General features: G+C 44.8%; 1 protein-coding gene across 1 annotated transcript; it reads left to right on the top strand.

The window, feature by feature from the left end:
* LOC135809674 (actin CyI, cytoplasmic) lies at positions 1-6,228 on the top strand. Its single transcript, XM_065323078.1, has 3 exons — positions 1-503; positions 3,372-3,482; positions 5,358-6,228. Exons 1-3 carry the CDS (start codon positions 249-251, stop codon positions 6,120-6,122), a joined length of 1,131 nt encoding a protein of 376 aa, XP_065179150.1. The 5' UTR covers positions 1-248; the 3' UTR covers positions 6,123-6,228.
* Positions 6,229-12,261: the final 6,033 nt, after the last annotated feature.

Here is a 12,261-nt window from a genome sequence, read left to right as displayed (position 1 = left end):
TGCCAATTACAAGAACTAACTGTTACTTCTGAACTGAAGGCGGAGATGGTTATTGTTATGCCTGTGCATTCACGTGTTGAAGCATGGCGTTCACTCATTGGACGACACCGTGTAGAATTCTCGGAACAAGCAAGGAAGAAGCTGGTATAAAAGCCCATGAGCTTCGTACCGAGTCTACCGACTAAGTAGTGCGAGTCGTTGGTTGCTTTCTTCTTCAGCATTCTCCTTTCCGATTCCAGCAAACGAAAATGTGTGACGACGACGTTGCCGCTCTTGTCGTAGACAATGGTTCCGGTATGTGCAAAGCTGGCTTTGCTGGCGACGACGCACCTCGTGCCGTCTTCCCGTCCATCGTCGGTCGTCCCCGCCATCAGGGTGTGATGGTCGGTATGGGCCAGAAGGACAGCTACGTCGGAGACGAAGCCCAGTCCAAGAGAGGTATCCTGACGCTCAAGTACCCCATCGAGCACGGTATCGTCACCAACTGGGATGATATGGAGAAGGTAAGAGAATAGCACTAGACTTCCGAAATGTTTGGACTCGGAGCCCGGTCCGTCGTTGTGATGTGTATTCTATTCACTAGATCCGCCTTTCCTGTAGACTCTAATCAGAGACATGTACACACGTACCACGTACACGTAACTACATTGTACTTACTGGTCACACTGCACTGGTGTACTACGCTTCGTCTTCGTCGACAAACTGTTGTTTCCTCACGTTTCTCCCAGCTCACCCCAATACATCGGTAGGGTACGGTTCCCCAGCCGCGAAGTGCAGACTTCCGATGTCGGAAACGCAAACCGGACGACGACTACGGAAGTGAGTCCCAGTGCTGCCAAACCGTCCGATTTTTCGGACTGTGTCCGATTTTTGAAGGCTCTTCCGAAAACCGGTCCGAAAAGGGAAACGTCCGAAAAGCAGCCAAAATGTCGGAGATCATTACTTTCCTATGCAGAAGTCCTGTACTTTCACTTTTCAGCGCAACTGAAGGCAGAAATCACTGTAAATTGGCTTCTAAAAAGGCTAGCGCTTGGCTGTGGAAGTGCAAAGTAACTATGCCTGGATCAGGCTGGATGGCATGTACGCTGACAGTCTGTACAGAGTCAGTGTGCGACCACACTCATCATTTCAAAATTCATGACAACTCCGGGGTTACCATGGCAACGAAGCGAATTTTAATGGTGTTTTAGGCGATATTTTGAATTCTCTGTAAAAAAAATTGCCGAGGAGAAAATTCGCACCATGTGGCCAGCCTTGGTGGTGAAGGGTGTCCGATTTTGGGCAGCACTGGAAGTCGCACGCATCAATAGAGCCGCTATCGTGGACATGGACATCCAGTTGATTGACCGGGTACCCACGGCTGCATGGCTAGTGCCCTGTGTCCGCTAGACGTGCGACCGGATGTCCATGTCCACAACATTAGTTAACAACAGTAGAACCCAGGACCAGGTGCATGCTCTTCACAAATGTTTACATGGTGGCTGCCCCTGTCACTGGGTCTTTTTCTCCTCAAAATGGCGGCAAATCCGACTCGAGTACAAAAATTTCGATTCTGCCCATAGGCCCTGGCCCACAGAAATCGCGCATCTGCAGATCCACGTACCGTTTTATCCCCAGTTTGTGGTTGTTGTTTGTTAATCGTGCTGCTTGCTTTTATCAGGAGACCCATTCGCACACATGCACATCCCCGTAAAGCCCATCGGAGATAACGCCAAGGGAGGACAAGCACTCAAAACAATGGATGAGGGGCACTGATGGCCCACTGGTGCAGGGGCCAGAGGAACAAGGTGCAAGCGTAGAAACTTGGACAGAAAAAGAGTAAGGAGACATTTTGGAGGGGAGGATGTTACATGGAGATGCCGGCCACAGAGTGAAAGGGTGGCCTACCTTTCAGTTCTACGTACAGTATTAGTAACTATTGGCACTCTCTGTGTATATCCGTACACGTGACCCTGTGCTCTGCAAACTGCAAGAAAACATTGTATCACTCACACTCTTCAAGTAGCACGCCTACACCACCAAGTTCATCCACACAGCATCACATTCATCTGCCACTACCTTTCTCAAATACAGGTGCTTGTACTTGTTGCTCACTGCCAAAACTGGTCACGTGGGTCTCCCTGGGAGAGGGGAGACAGACTCAAAAGGAATCTTGGAAAGATGACTCATTTGGCTATTGAACCGCCCAACGGCCGACACCCCCTGAAATCCCCCAAACTCTGGGTGGACTTGAAAGTGATCCCACTAATGGGCTCACCACACCTCAGTAAGTGGGTGAGGACAAGGTGCAGAAAAAGGATTGACGGTATCAGGGTATCCGTCCCGGGATCCAACTGCAGTTGCCCCTGCCCCCAGTGAAGGTAATACTTGCTACTACTTTGGAAGTAGTGTGGGTGGCTAAATCAGATTGGATCTGATATAAGCTTCACTACTAGCACCATTGATAACACAAGAGTTAATCTAGCCAGAAACAGTCCATGGTTAACAGGTACATGTATGTACACTATGTTCGCACACAGGGAAGGTGTAAACTTCGCTTTTGTACTTGCTGGCTGCTGTATTCCTATTCTGCCTATTGTATTAGCTACACAAGTGTGTGTTTTAGTTATTACGTTTTTATGTGACGGCGTTCCATTGGTGAAAGTCACGAGAAAACGTTATGGAACTTAACTTTCTTCATTTCTAATGTCGTTATGAGTGCACAATTGATCTTATTTATTGCCATTTTAGTACTGATGACTTCTCATTTTGCATAATTTATCTCTATATCAAAATAATGACTTGACACTTTTCTCTGTTTGAAACTCGGGTATTGAGCCAATAATAAAAGTAGAAAGGAAAAGGACATATGGAAACGAGTTAAGAGTAACTCTCCACCACTGTAACTAGATACTATATACAGTCAGAAAGTGCAACAACTAGGCACAAAACTGACAGAGTACTGAGACATTCGACGTCCTGACACCTAGCTTCAACACATCTCCGTAGCGCTAACCGACAGCCTTCCAACTTGGAAGGTTCAAGGTTATGGAAAGACCAAAGAGGGGAAGGCAAGCGCAACGAAAACGAGCACAAGCTACAGTCCCAACGGAACAAAGAATGTCGATTGTCACTGGACGATGACGAGACCAGTAGGCGATTTGACAAAGCGGTCTAACTACAATTCGAAGCAGCAAAGCAGCACACCACCCAACTTGGGTGGGTCAAAAATATCAAAGATAAGTTAAGAAGTCAGTTTTGTGCCTAGTTGTTGCACTTTCTGACTGTATATAGTATCTAGTTACAGTGGTGGAGAGTTACTCTTAACTCGTTTCCATATGTCCTTTTCCTTTCTACTTTTCTCTGTTTTCGTTTTTTCCTTTTTTCTCTAGATCTGGCATCACACGTTCTACAATGAGCTTCGTGTTGCCCCCGAGGAGCACCCCGTCCTTCTGACCGAGGCTCCCCTCAACCCCAAGGCCAACCGTGAGAAGATGACACAGGTAAATATATGATTGACCCTTTCTCTGTGCCATTGGTTTGCCGAATGCACATCCCATGCACAAACTAGTACTGCACACTTTGCCCTGGTCTGGTGAAATAACAATGACGGCGTGTCCCAAGTCGGCCAGTAATAGGTAGAATGCTGGTTGAAGTGAAATGGGCCCGAGTGCTGGAACTTACTCGTCTTGGATTGCTACTACAGTCCATTTCAAAAATATAGACGCATGGTATTTTTGAAATATTTCAAATTTTGCTGGAGCTTTTGGAGAATGGTTTTCGGAATATTGCTCAGGTCCTTCCCACAATTCTCTCATATCGATGTTCAAGCGATCGGATAACAAACGCCCAATTTTGAAATTTTTATGTACAAAGTAATCACAGATGTTATGTACAAAGTAATCACAGATTTTATGTACAAAGTAATCACAGATTTTATGTACAAAGTAATCACAGATTTTATGTGGTATAGATGCTGCCCTAACCGTGTTTTGAAATCACGGGTCGATATTTTTGAAACGCACTGTAGAGCTGAAACGATTGTACAAATATCTCGGTAACTGATCGATAACTTCTAGCTTCGTTACGTTGTAGATTACTCGTCAGGGGTTTTGAGTCCAAAAGTACTTCTAACCCCCACATCATCCCCCCCCCCCTTTCCGGTGAAGTTTGAATCAGTTTCCGCTGTGAGTATGCAGTTGCCAGGGGTGTGGTTCATGTTCTGAGGTTCAATTGACTTCAAAACTGCCATGTTTCAGAGCTCCCCTTTCACTAATGCAGATTTTTTTGGTGTGATGATGGATGAAAACATAGCCTTTGGAAACAGAGCAATTTTGCACAAAATTCTGACACTATTTGCTATCGATCTGTTAGCTAAATAGTACTCGACAGATGAAAATCCACACTCGTTTCAGCCCTTATTACTACAGATTTATGCATGTTGTTGCAGGTGTGGCAAAGGCACCACAGACTCCATTGGGGACCATTGCACACGGGTCACTCAGCCTTACCCACATACCTGTGTGTCATACAGCGCTGATTCTCAGAGCTAGTCTAGATATGTGCTCACCTTTGGTGGTGGCAACACTCTGCCAAGCTTGACCAAAGGCACACCGTACGTCTTTGTGAACCTACATGTAGCTCTCATGTAATGCTACAAGATGACTTTGTAAACCTAGCCGTCTCATGTAATGCTACAAGATGACTTTGTAAACCTAGCCGTCTCATGTAATGCTACAAGATAACTTTGTGAACCTAGCCGTCCCATGTAATGCTACAAGATGACTTTGTGAACCTAGCCGTCTCATGTAATGCTACAAGATAACTTTGTGAACCTAGCCGTCCCATGTAATGCTACAAGATGACTTTGTGAACCTAGCCGTCTCATGTAATGCTACAAGATGACTTTGTGAACCTAGCCGTCTCATGTAATGCTACAAGATGACTTTGTGAACCTAGCCGTCCCATGTAATGCTACAAGATGACTTTGTGAACCTAGCCGTCTCATGTAATGCTACAAGATGACTTTGTGAACCTAGCCGTCCCATGTAATGCTACAAGATGACTTTGTGAACCTAGCCGTCTCATGTAATGCTACAAGATGACTTTGTGAACCTAGCCGTCCCATGTAATGCTACAAGATGACTTTGTGAACCTAGCCGTCTCATGTAATGCTGATAACTTTGTGAACCTAGCCGTCTCATGTAATGCTACAAGATGACTTTGTGAACCTAGCCGTCTCATGTAATGCTACAAGATGACTTTGTGAACCTAGCCGTCTCATGTAATGCTACAAGATGACTTTGTGAACCTAGCCGTCTCATGTAATGCTACACGATACCAACACTGTGCTTGTTTCTACTTCCTGTGTTCTGTAGATTATGTTTGAGACTTTCAATTCTCCAGCAATGTACGTCGCCATCCAGGCTGTGCTCTCCCTGTATGCCTCTGGACGTACCACCGGTATCGTCTTGGATTCTGGTGATGGTGTGTCCCACACTGTCCCCATCTACGAGGGATACGCTCTCCCCCACGCCATCCTCCGTCTCGACTTGGCTGGCCGTGACTTGACCGACTACCTCATGAAGATCCTCACCGAGCGTGGATACTCTTTCACCACCACTGCTGAGCGTGAAATCGTCCGTGACATCAAGGAGAAGCTCTGCTATGTTGCCCTGGACTTCGAGCAGGAGATGGACACTGCTGCTTCAAGCTCCAGCCTGGAGAAGAGCTACGAGCTTCCCGATGGTCAGGTCATCACCATTGGCAACGAGCGATTCCGTGCTCCTGAGGCTCTCTTCCAGCCGGCCTTCCTCGGAATGGAATCTTCTGGTATCCACGAGACCACCTACAACTCAATCATGAAGTGCGATGTCGACATCCGTAAGGATCTGTATGCCAACACTGTCTTGTCCGGTGGTACCACCATGTACCCAGGTATTGCCGACCGTATGCAGAAGGAAATCTCTGCATTGGCTCCACCAACAATGAAGATCAAGATCATTGCCCCACCAGAGCGCAAATACTCCGTATGGATTGGTGGCTCCATTCTGGCCTCGCTGTCCACCTTCCAGCAGATGTGGATCTCCAAACAGGAGTACGACGAGTCTGGCCCTAGCATTGTCCATCGCAAGTGCTTCTAACTTTTGTGTATGCTTTCATTTTTTTTCTTAATTTTCAACTCCATGTACAGGTATATTTTGTACAAGGCAGAACAACAGAGACCAAAAAGCTTTCTAGTGACTCCGAGTTTCGTGTTCAAAAACACTCAGCAGACGATAAAACATAATAATGCTATTCGCTAGTTATCTAGGGTAATTGTGCGGTAGGCTAAGGCAGTGCTACAACCGAATACGCTGTGAGTAATAGGAGTGCAAGTGTCATGGTTGAGGCTACAACCAAGACGGGAGATACATGTAGAACCGGCGCAGGAATTCAGTACAGTAGAGTCGCGCGGCCAAGAACGTTGTTTCCAAGGGACGTTCTTATTTTGTCAGCAATCTGGCTGCGTTCTTATAGCATGTTCTTAGAAACAATCCGTTCTGGATCATATGTATCCCACAAGCTGCCAGAAAACCAACACCGCCGTTCTTAGCTTTAGGCTGTGGCGTTCTTAGAATTTCAGGCTGGACGTTCTTGGGCTCCACGTTCTTCAGCGAGCGACTCTACTGTAGGTTTCAGTGGGACTTGTGTCGCATCAGAGGGTTGGGTAGTATCAGAGGGTTCGGTAGTATGACTTTGTATTACATACCAGATACCAGTGTGAATAATGACGCAATTATGTGGTTTGGTGAGAGTGTGAAATAATGAGGGTGTACATGTGGGTGCATGAGAGTGTGTGTGTGTGTGTGTGTGTGTGTGTGTGTGTGTGTGTGTGTGTGTGTGTGTGTGTGTGTGTGTGTGTGTGTGTGTGTGTGTGTGTGTGTGTGTGTGTGAAATCACCGCATATCTCATCATGTGACCCCAGTGTAGTTTGCGAGCGAGAATTTGTTGGCATGTCCTTCCGATAGATTTGGGGAGGTTCTGGATGATCACGGGTGTATCGCCTGGCTTCCTATGTGGCTTGTACTGGCCAGTCTGTAGTGTAGGTTCACTCTTGCACTCGTATTAGTATTACTCACAGTGTATTCCAGCGCTGACGATATCTCCTCAAGCTTCGTGGTTGTAGCACTGACTTAGCCTACCGTACACTTACCCTATACAACTAGCGAATAGCACTTCATCGTCTGGTGAGTGTTTTTGATGAGTGTGATTTACTGTTGACAGTCAACAGAGACCGTGTACTGCCTTGTGTAGTACGCTCTGCCCTTGTTAGGGTATTGAGCACTGTTTGCAGCGAGGACTTCAGACACTTTGTGTATATATTGTATATTATGTACATGACTCTCACAAGGAATAAAACTATTTGTATTATTATGCACACTCATATCAAAATCAAAGCAACGAATAGAGTGTTTCAGAACGTTTTCTAGAAGAAGAAAACTCATGGGAACGAGTTATAAAGCAACTATCCACGACTGTATCAAGATAATAATAAGCAATCAGAATGTGCGATAACAAAACTGACAGGCTACTAAGACATTCAATGACCTAATACTGGCTCATTATCCGAGAACGTTTTCTTGTCGCAATTATCAATGGAAGCTCGTGACTGAAGCCTGAAGGGAATATCAAACAGTACTGTAACTTAGTTACTATTACTTAGTTAGTATACATGTGCATGTACATGTAGATTATAGACCGATTTGGAGGTCTATACAGGACTAGCTATAGGCCGAGTAAAAGGCCAAGGTCCCCTGAGGTCTTTTATGAGATCTACATGACTTGTATAACATATTATTATCCTGTATAGACCAACTATGAGGTCAATGATCTACATGTATTTATCGTATTCTCCACGCAATAGTTTCTCTTCATAATTATTATGATTTTCTTCCGGATGGCGAGGGATCGGGGTTAAAGGGGTCCGGATAAGAGAGGTCTGATTGTATACAGGGTATAGCCTACATGTACATGTACATGTACGGCATTGCAGGATCAATGTCATTGCTTATAGTTATACTAGTTTCAGGATCGGTAGCACAGTGGCTGGGTGGTAAGGAAGAGTGACTGAGATTCATGTGGGTTTGAATCCCCTCTTGATCTTGTATATTTCTGCTTTTCTCAAAATGTTCTTACTAAGAAGGTGATAATAGGATTTATGCATGATTGTACACTTGGAGTGACAAAACATGGACACTGACAAGTAAGAAAGTATCACATTACTCGTACTCAAACGTAGATTGGTAAGCGATAAATACGCAGGTGAGAATATGTTGGGACATTCAGCGAAGATCCAATGCAGCAAGGTACAGGTACATGCATGTATAATTCTAATGTGAGGTGCTATGTGACGATGCATGTGTAACTGTGGGGAGCGCAAAATAATAATTGCTGGAATAGTGTACGTGCGGTAACATTGAAGACTTATTCTTTTATTCCACGATGGCGTGACTAGCCCTTTCCCAAAGGTGCTCGCCCTTTTTTTCGCATTTTTTTGGCCCTTTTTGGAAAAGCCCGTTTCTTTCGCCCCTTATTGCGTTTTTGGTGAATATCGCCCTTTTTGAGCTTTTCTAGCTGAAAAAGTGCTAAAATCTGTTTGCTCATGCATGCGATCACAGTTTTCGAGTGCTCGATGGGCCTTGGCACGCCGCTTTTTTTGGGGGGGGGGGGGGGCAACAAGTTGGTGAAGCTTGTACCCAGTGTACACAATGCTATAAAAAGTGTTTTTACTGAACTTCCTGTTTGACCCATTATTGGATGAGTGCATATTCATTTCTCAGCTTGGGTTCATATCTGAACATGTATCATGGCTATGCTTCACTTTAAAAAAGCACTTTTTGCCTGTTCTCACTGAAAAAAGAGCACTTTTTCAGCATACTTTGAGGGACGCGAAAAGCACTTAGTGCGAATTAAAAGAGCACCTTTGGGAAAGGGCTAGGCGTGACGCCAACAAGGACGATTGATAAGTGTGACATGATAGAACTGATACTAACCAGAAACAGCTACATGTACATTGTAGATGGAAATTAACCGGGGAGGCAAGAAGCAATGGATCATGAAAAACAAGCGGGGGCAATAACGTTAGCAGGGGTGATCGAGATAGTTTTTTAAGACTAGTTATCCTGTTGAATAATATAGTATTTTCTGGGAAACCGAATCACTCCATTGACTCGTACAATGCCTTACCTCTGATAACAAATATTGCGATATGTACATGTAATAAATGTAGAGCCGAAGGATATATTTCAATTACATTATTATTTTAAAACGAAGGTAAGTTATGGGTCGCAAATATCCACGCAAACACACATCCAGTCATAATAAGGCACTTGTCATAAGTATCCGAACGTTTTCGGTCCCTTCTCATCAAGGATTATACAGGGAATGGCTCAAGCTGGAAAGACTAAAACTTATATACATGTAGCGTAAAGATAATTAGATACATGTAACAACACTCGTGACAAGGTGGAAAATTATCAAGTTTAGCACGACACAAAACTCGAAGGAAAATAATAATAGTGACAACAACATAGTGAGCAAATTAAGTTACATTGTTACCACCTCGACGAGGAGTAACACCAAACAATTGTAGCGACAACACATTTTCTTTCTGTACGCAAAGTTCAGGATCTAACTTACGGATATACAAAGCTTCTAACACAGCCAAATGTAACGCACATCTACCACGTGACAATATTGAGAAAACATTATCACTGTACAACTCACGACAATTGGTACGGGCTGACAGATGTTGCTTGATTGACGAAGTGCGATTCTTAGCTCCATTGGGTGTTGTCTCCTCCAATGTCCCGTCATCTCGCCTCTTCGTGGCATCACCACTATCTGTCTCTTCGCGGTGTGCTAGCCGCGTTAGCGATTCGTACGAGACGCTAGGGGGGGTCGGATTTCAGTTGCCAGCACTGTACAATACATGTACATGACTGTATAGTGCACTATACATGTACATGTCACTGTCGTAGTGCCGTGGCGTGCTCTCCAGGCACGAGCATCACCAGGGATACAAACTTACTGAGACACTCCGTTTCCAGCTCGACAAACACCTCGTGAACACCTAAATAATAGCAGCGTGAGTACGAGTCAGTGTCGCTCGTGGAGGTGCTGAACAAATAAAACGCTGAGGACCGTTTGCCGTTCACAACGGTGTTGCCTCCAAACCATCCAATTCGCAAGCCCGACAATTCCCCAATTATCGCGCATCAACCTCTTATTCACATTGTTGTCCCCGGCGCGGGCTTGGGAATTAGATGCTATCTGGTCTTCACGAGGTGTTTGTCGTGCTGGAAACGGAGCGTCTCTGTAAGTTTGTATCCCTGGTGATGTTTGTGCCTGGAGAGTACTATACTTGTAAGTGGTGCTCTTTTAAGTCTTTAGAGTTTACTCAGTTTAGGCAAAATCTTCTTCAGCCTACTCAAGCTCAACTGAAGAAAAAGAGGATCAAAGAGCTATAAGTGGTGGTGTTAGTGGATATTAATTTTATAGCGTTACTAACTTGTAGCTCTTTGGTCCTCTTTTCTTCTTACAGGTATAAGTAAACTTTAGGCTCTGTTTTCAACTTTTTCTCTGCGTTCTTTGTTTTTATGCTTGATGATACAAATGTACCAGCATTGAAACAATAAGATGACATCTGGGTAGGTAATTCCAAAGGTACACCGCAGCTGTTTCCTATGAAACCAGTCTAGGCGGTTTTCGTGTGCACGGGACAGGCCATGGCAAGCAAGGTTGCAGGTCAAGATTGGTAGAACGAACGTGTTGTAGAAAGCAGGTTGCGTTTGAACCATAACTTCAGAGTGTCTCCAAATGCTCTTGCAGCCAAGCCGTCACGTCCTCCCCCGAGCCGTACACGGTACATGGACAGTGACAGTGATCCAAGCGTCTTCGAGATACGGACACTGCAAAAGACACGTATTCAGCTGGCTCGAATCGCGCGAGTATGATCATGGTATAAAAATGATCTTTTTTTCTTCAGACGATACAAGATCACGTACTAGTACTAGTACTGTCAGTCTAGTCCAGGGAGTCGTCAAAATATCAGTACAGTATAATAATTTATCACTCCCTTAGTATTGACTCACATAGATTTTTGCCATACCTAAGCAGTCAAATATTCCTGCATATTTCACTCCTTAGGGCTATATTGACTGCTTATATTTGACTGCTTAGGGGTCGCGCAGTTGAACGGTGCCTAGTGCAGCATTGTCACTGCATGAGTAGGTGGTGGTGCAACGGTTGTGCAATCATAAAACCGGGATTCACGAGGTTATCGTTTTGGAATTTGAAATACGGACTGTTTGTCGTGATAAATCTAATATTGACTTCGTACTTGGTCAGTATGAAAAAAAAACCTCGTAAAAGACCTCGGCTTCGCCTCGGTCTTTTACTCGGCTTTTATTTCCTATTGACCTCGTACTCAGTCAATATTAGATACGTATTTGACTCCCTGCTGCCTGGTCTAGTCATGTAGCAGTAGCACCGCGCGTGTTCCGGTAGATCTACCCACTGACACTGTTATAACTAGTGTGTTACCTAGTACTTCATGACTGTACAAAATCATGGTACATGTATATCGTCATGCCGTAGAGATTTGCATTTTCTTTGACCTACTGCGTACCGGTGACAGGTACCGGTATTCTTTCTGCTCAGACTTCATAATATATTGTATGTGCGCGGTGAAGCGTTTGTTGCCGACAATGCTACTAGCCTAGTACAAGTAGCAGATCTAATAGTAAAGTATTAGCCTTCTCTGAATCTCTGTCTGCAAAATGGTCCGGAGACGAAATAGGAACAGGTGTACGTGGGGCAAGTGTCCATCTCGTTCATGCAGTGCTAGCCCTGGTTGTGCAACTACAAACACACGATTTCAGCCTTTCAGCCTCATTACTGTCACTGTTGTCGCTAGTAGTGGCGCTACATAATGTCATTGTTTGCGTCTTCAACAACACTACAGCCACTTGCAGTGTCAGCTGGTCTTGCTTTCATCTAGAACCGGACTGGAGCCTTCAGCCTTTCAGGCTTCAGCACAGACTGTACCCTGTAGTGTAGTGTAGGAGAGTGCAGGATATGTACTTGCTAGATCCGGTTGTACTGCCCACGCACAGGCCAGTTAGTTTGAAGTACATACCGCCTGTACTGTACTGGTGCAACGCAGGTACAAACCACGCACCGGAGAGTATTATCTGAATCACGTATACATGTACCATGGTATACACGTCGTAGATCTAC

This window comes from Sycon ciliatum, chromosome 2 (genome assembly GCF_964019385.1).
Source record: "Sycon ciliatum chromosome 2, ocSycCili1.1, whole genome shotgun sequence".
In the NCBI taxonomy this organism is placed as follows: domain Eukaryota; kingdom Metazoa; phylum Porifera; class Calcarea; order Leucosolenida; family Sycettidae; genus Sycon; species Sycon ciliatum.
This window is presented reverse-complemented; position numbering and strand designations above follow the sequence as displayed.

Excerpts from the sequence above, each read along its gene's own strand:
- LOC135809674 (XM_065323078.1), top strand. The coding sequence starts at position 249 with ATGTGTGACGACGACGTTGCCGCTCTTGTCGTAGACAATGGTTCCGGT. Across the intron at positions 504-3,371 it reads ACTGGGATGATATGGAGAAG|ATCTGGCATCACACGTTCTA; the intron begins GTAAGAGAATAG and ends TTTTTTCTCTAG. Across the intron at positions 3,483-5,357 it reads ACCGTGAGAAGATGACACAG|ATTATGTTTGAGACTTTCAA; the intron begins GTAAATATATGA and ends TGTGTTCTGTAG.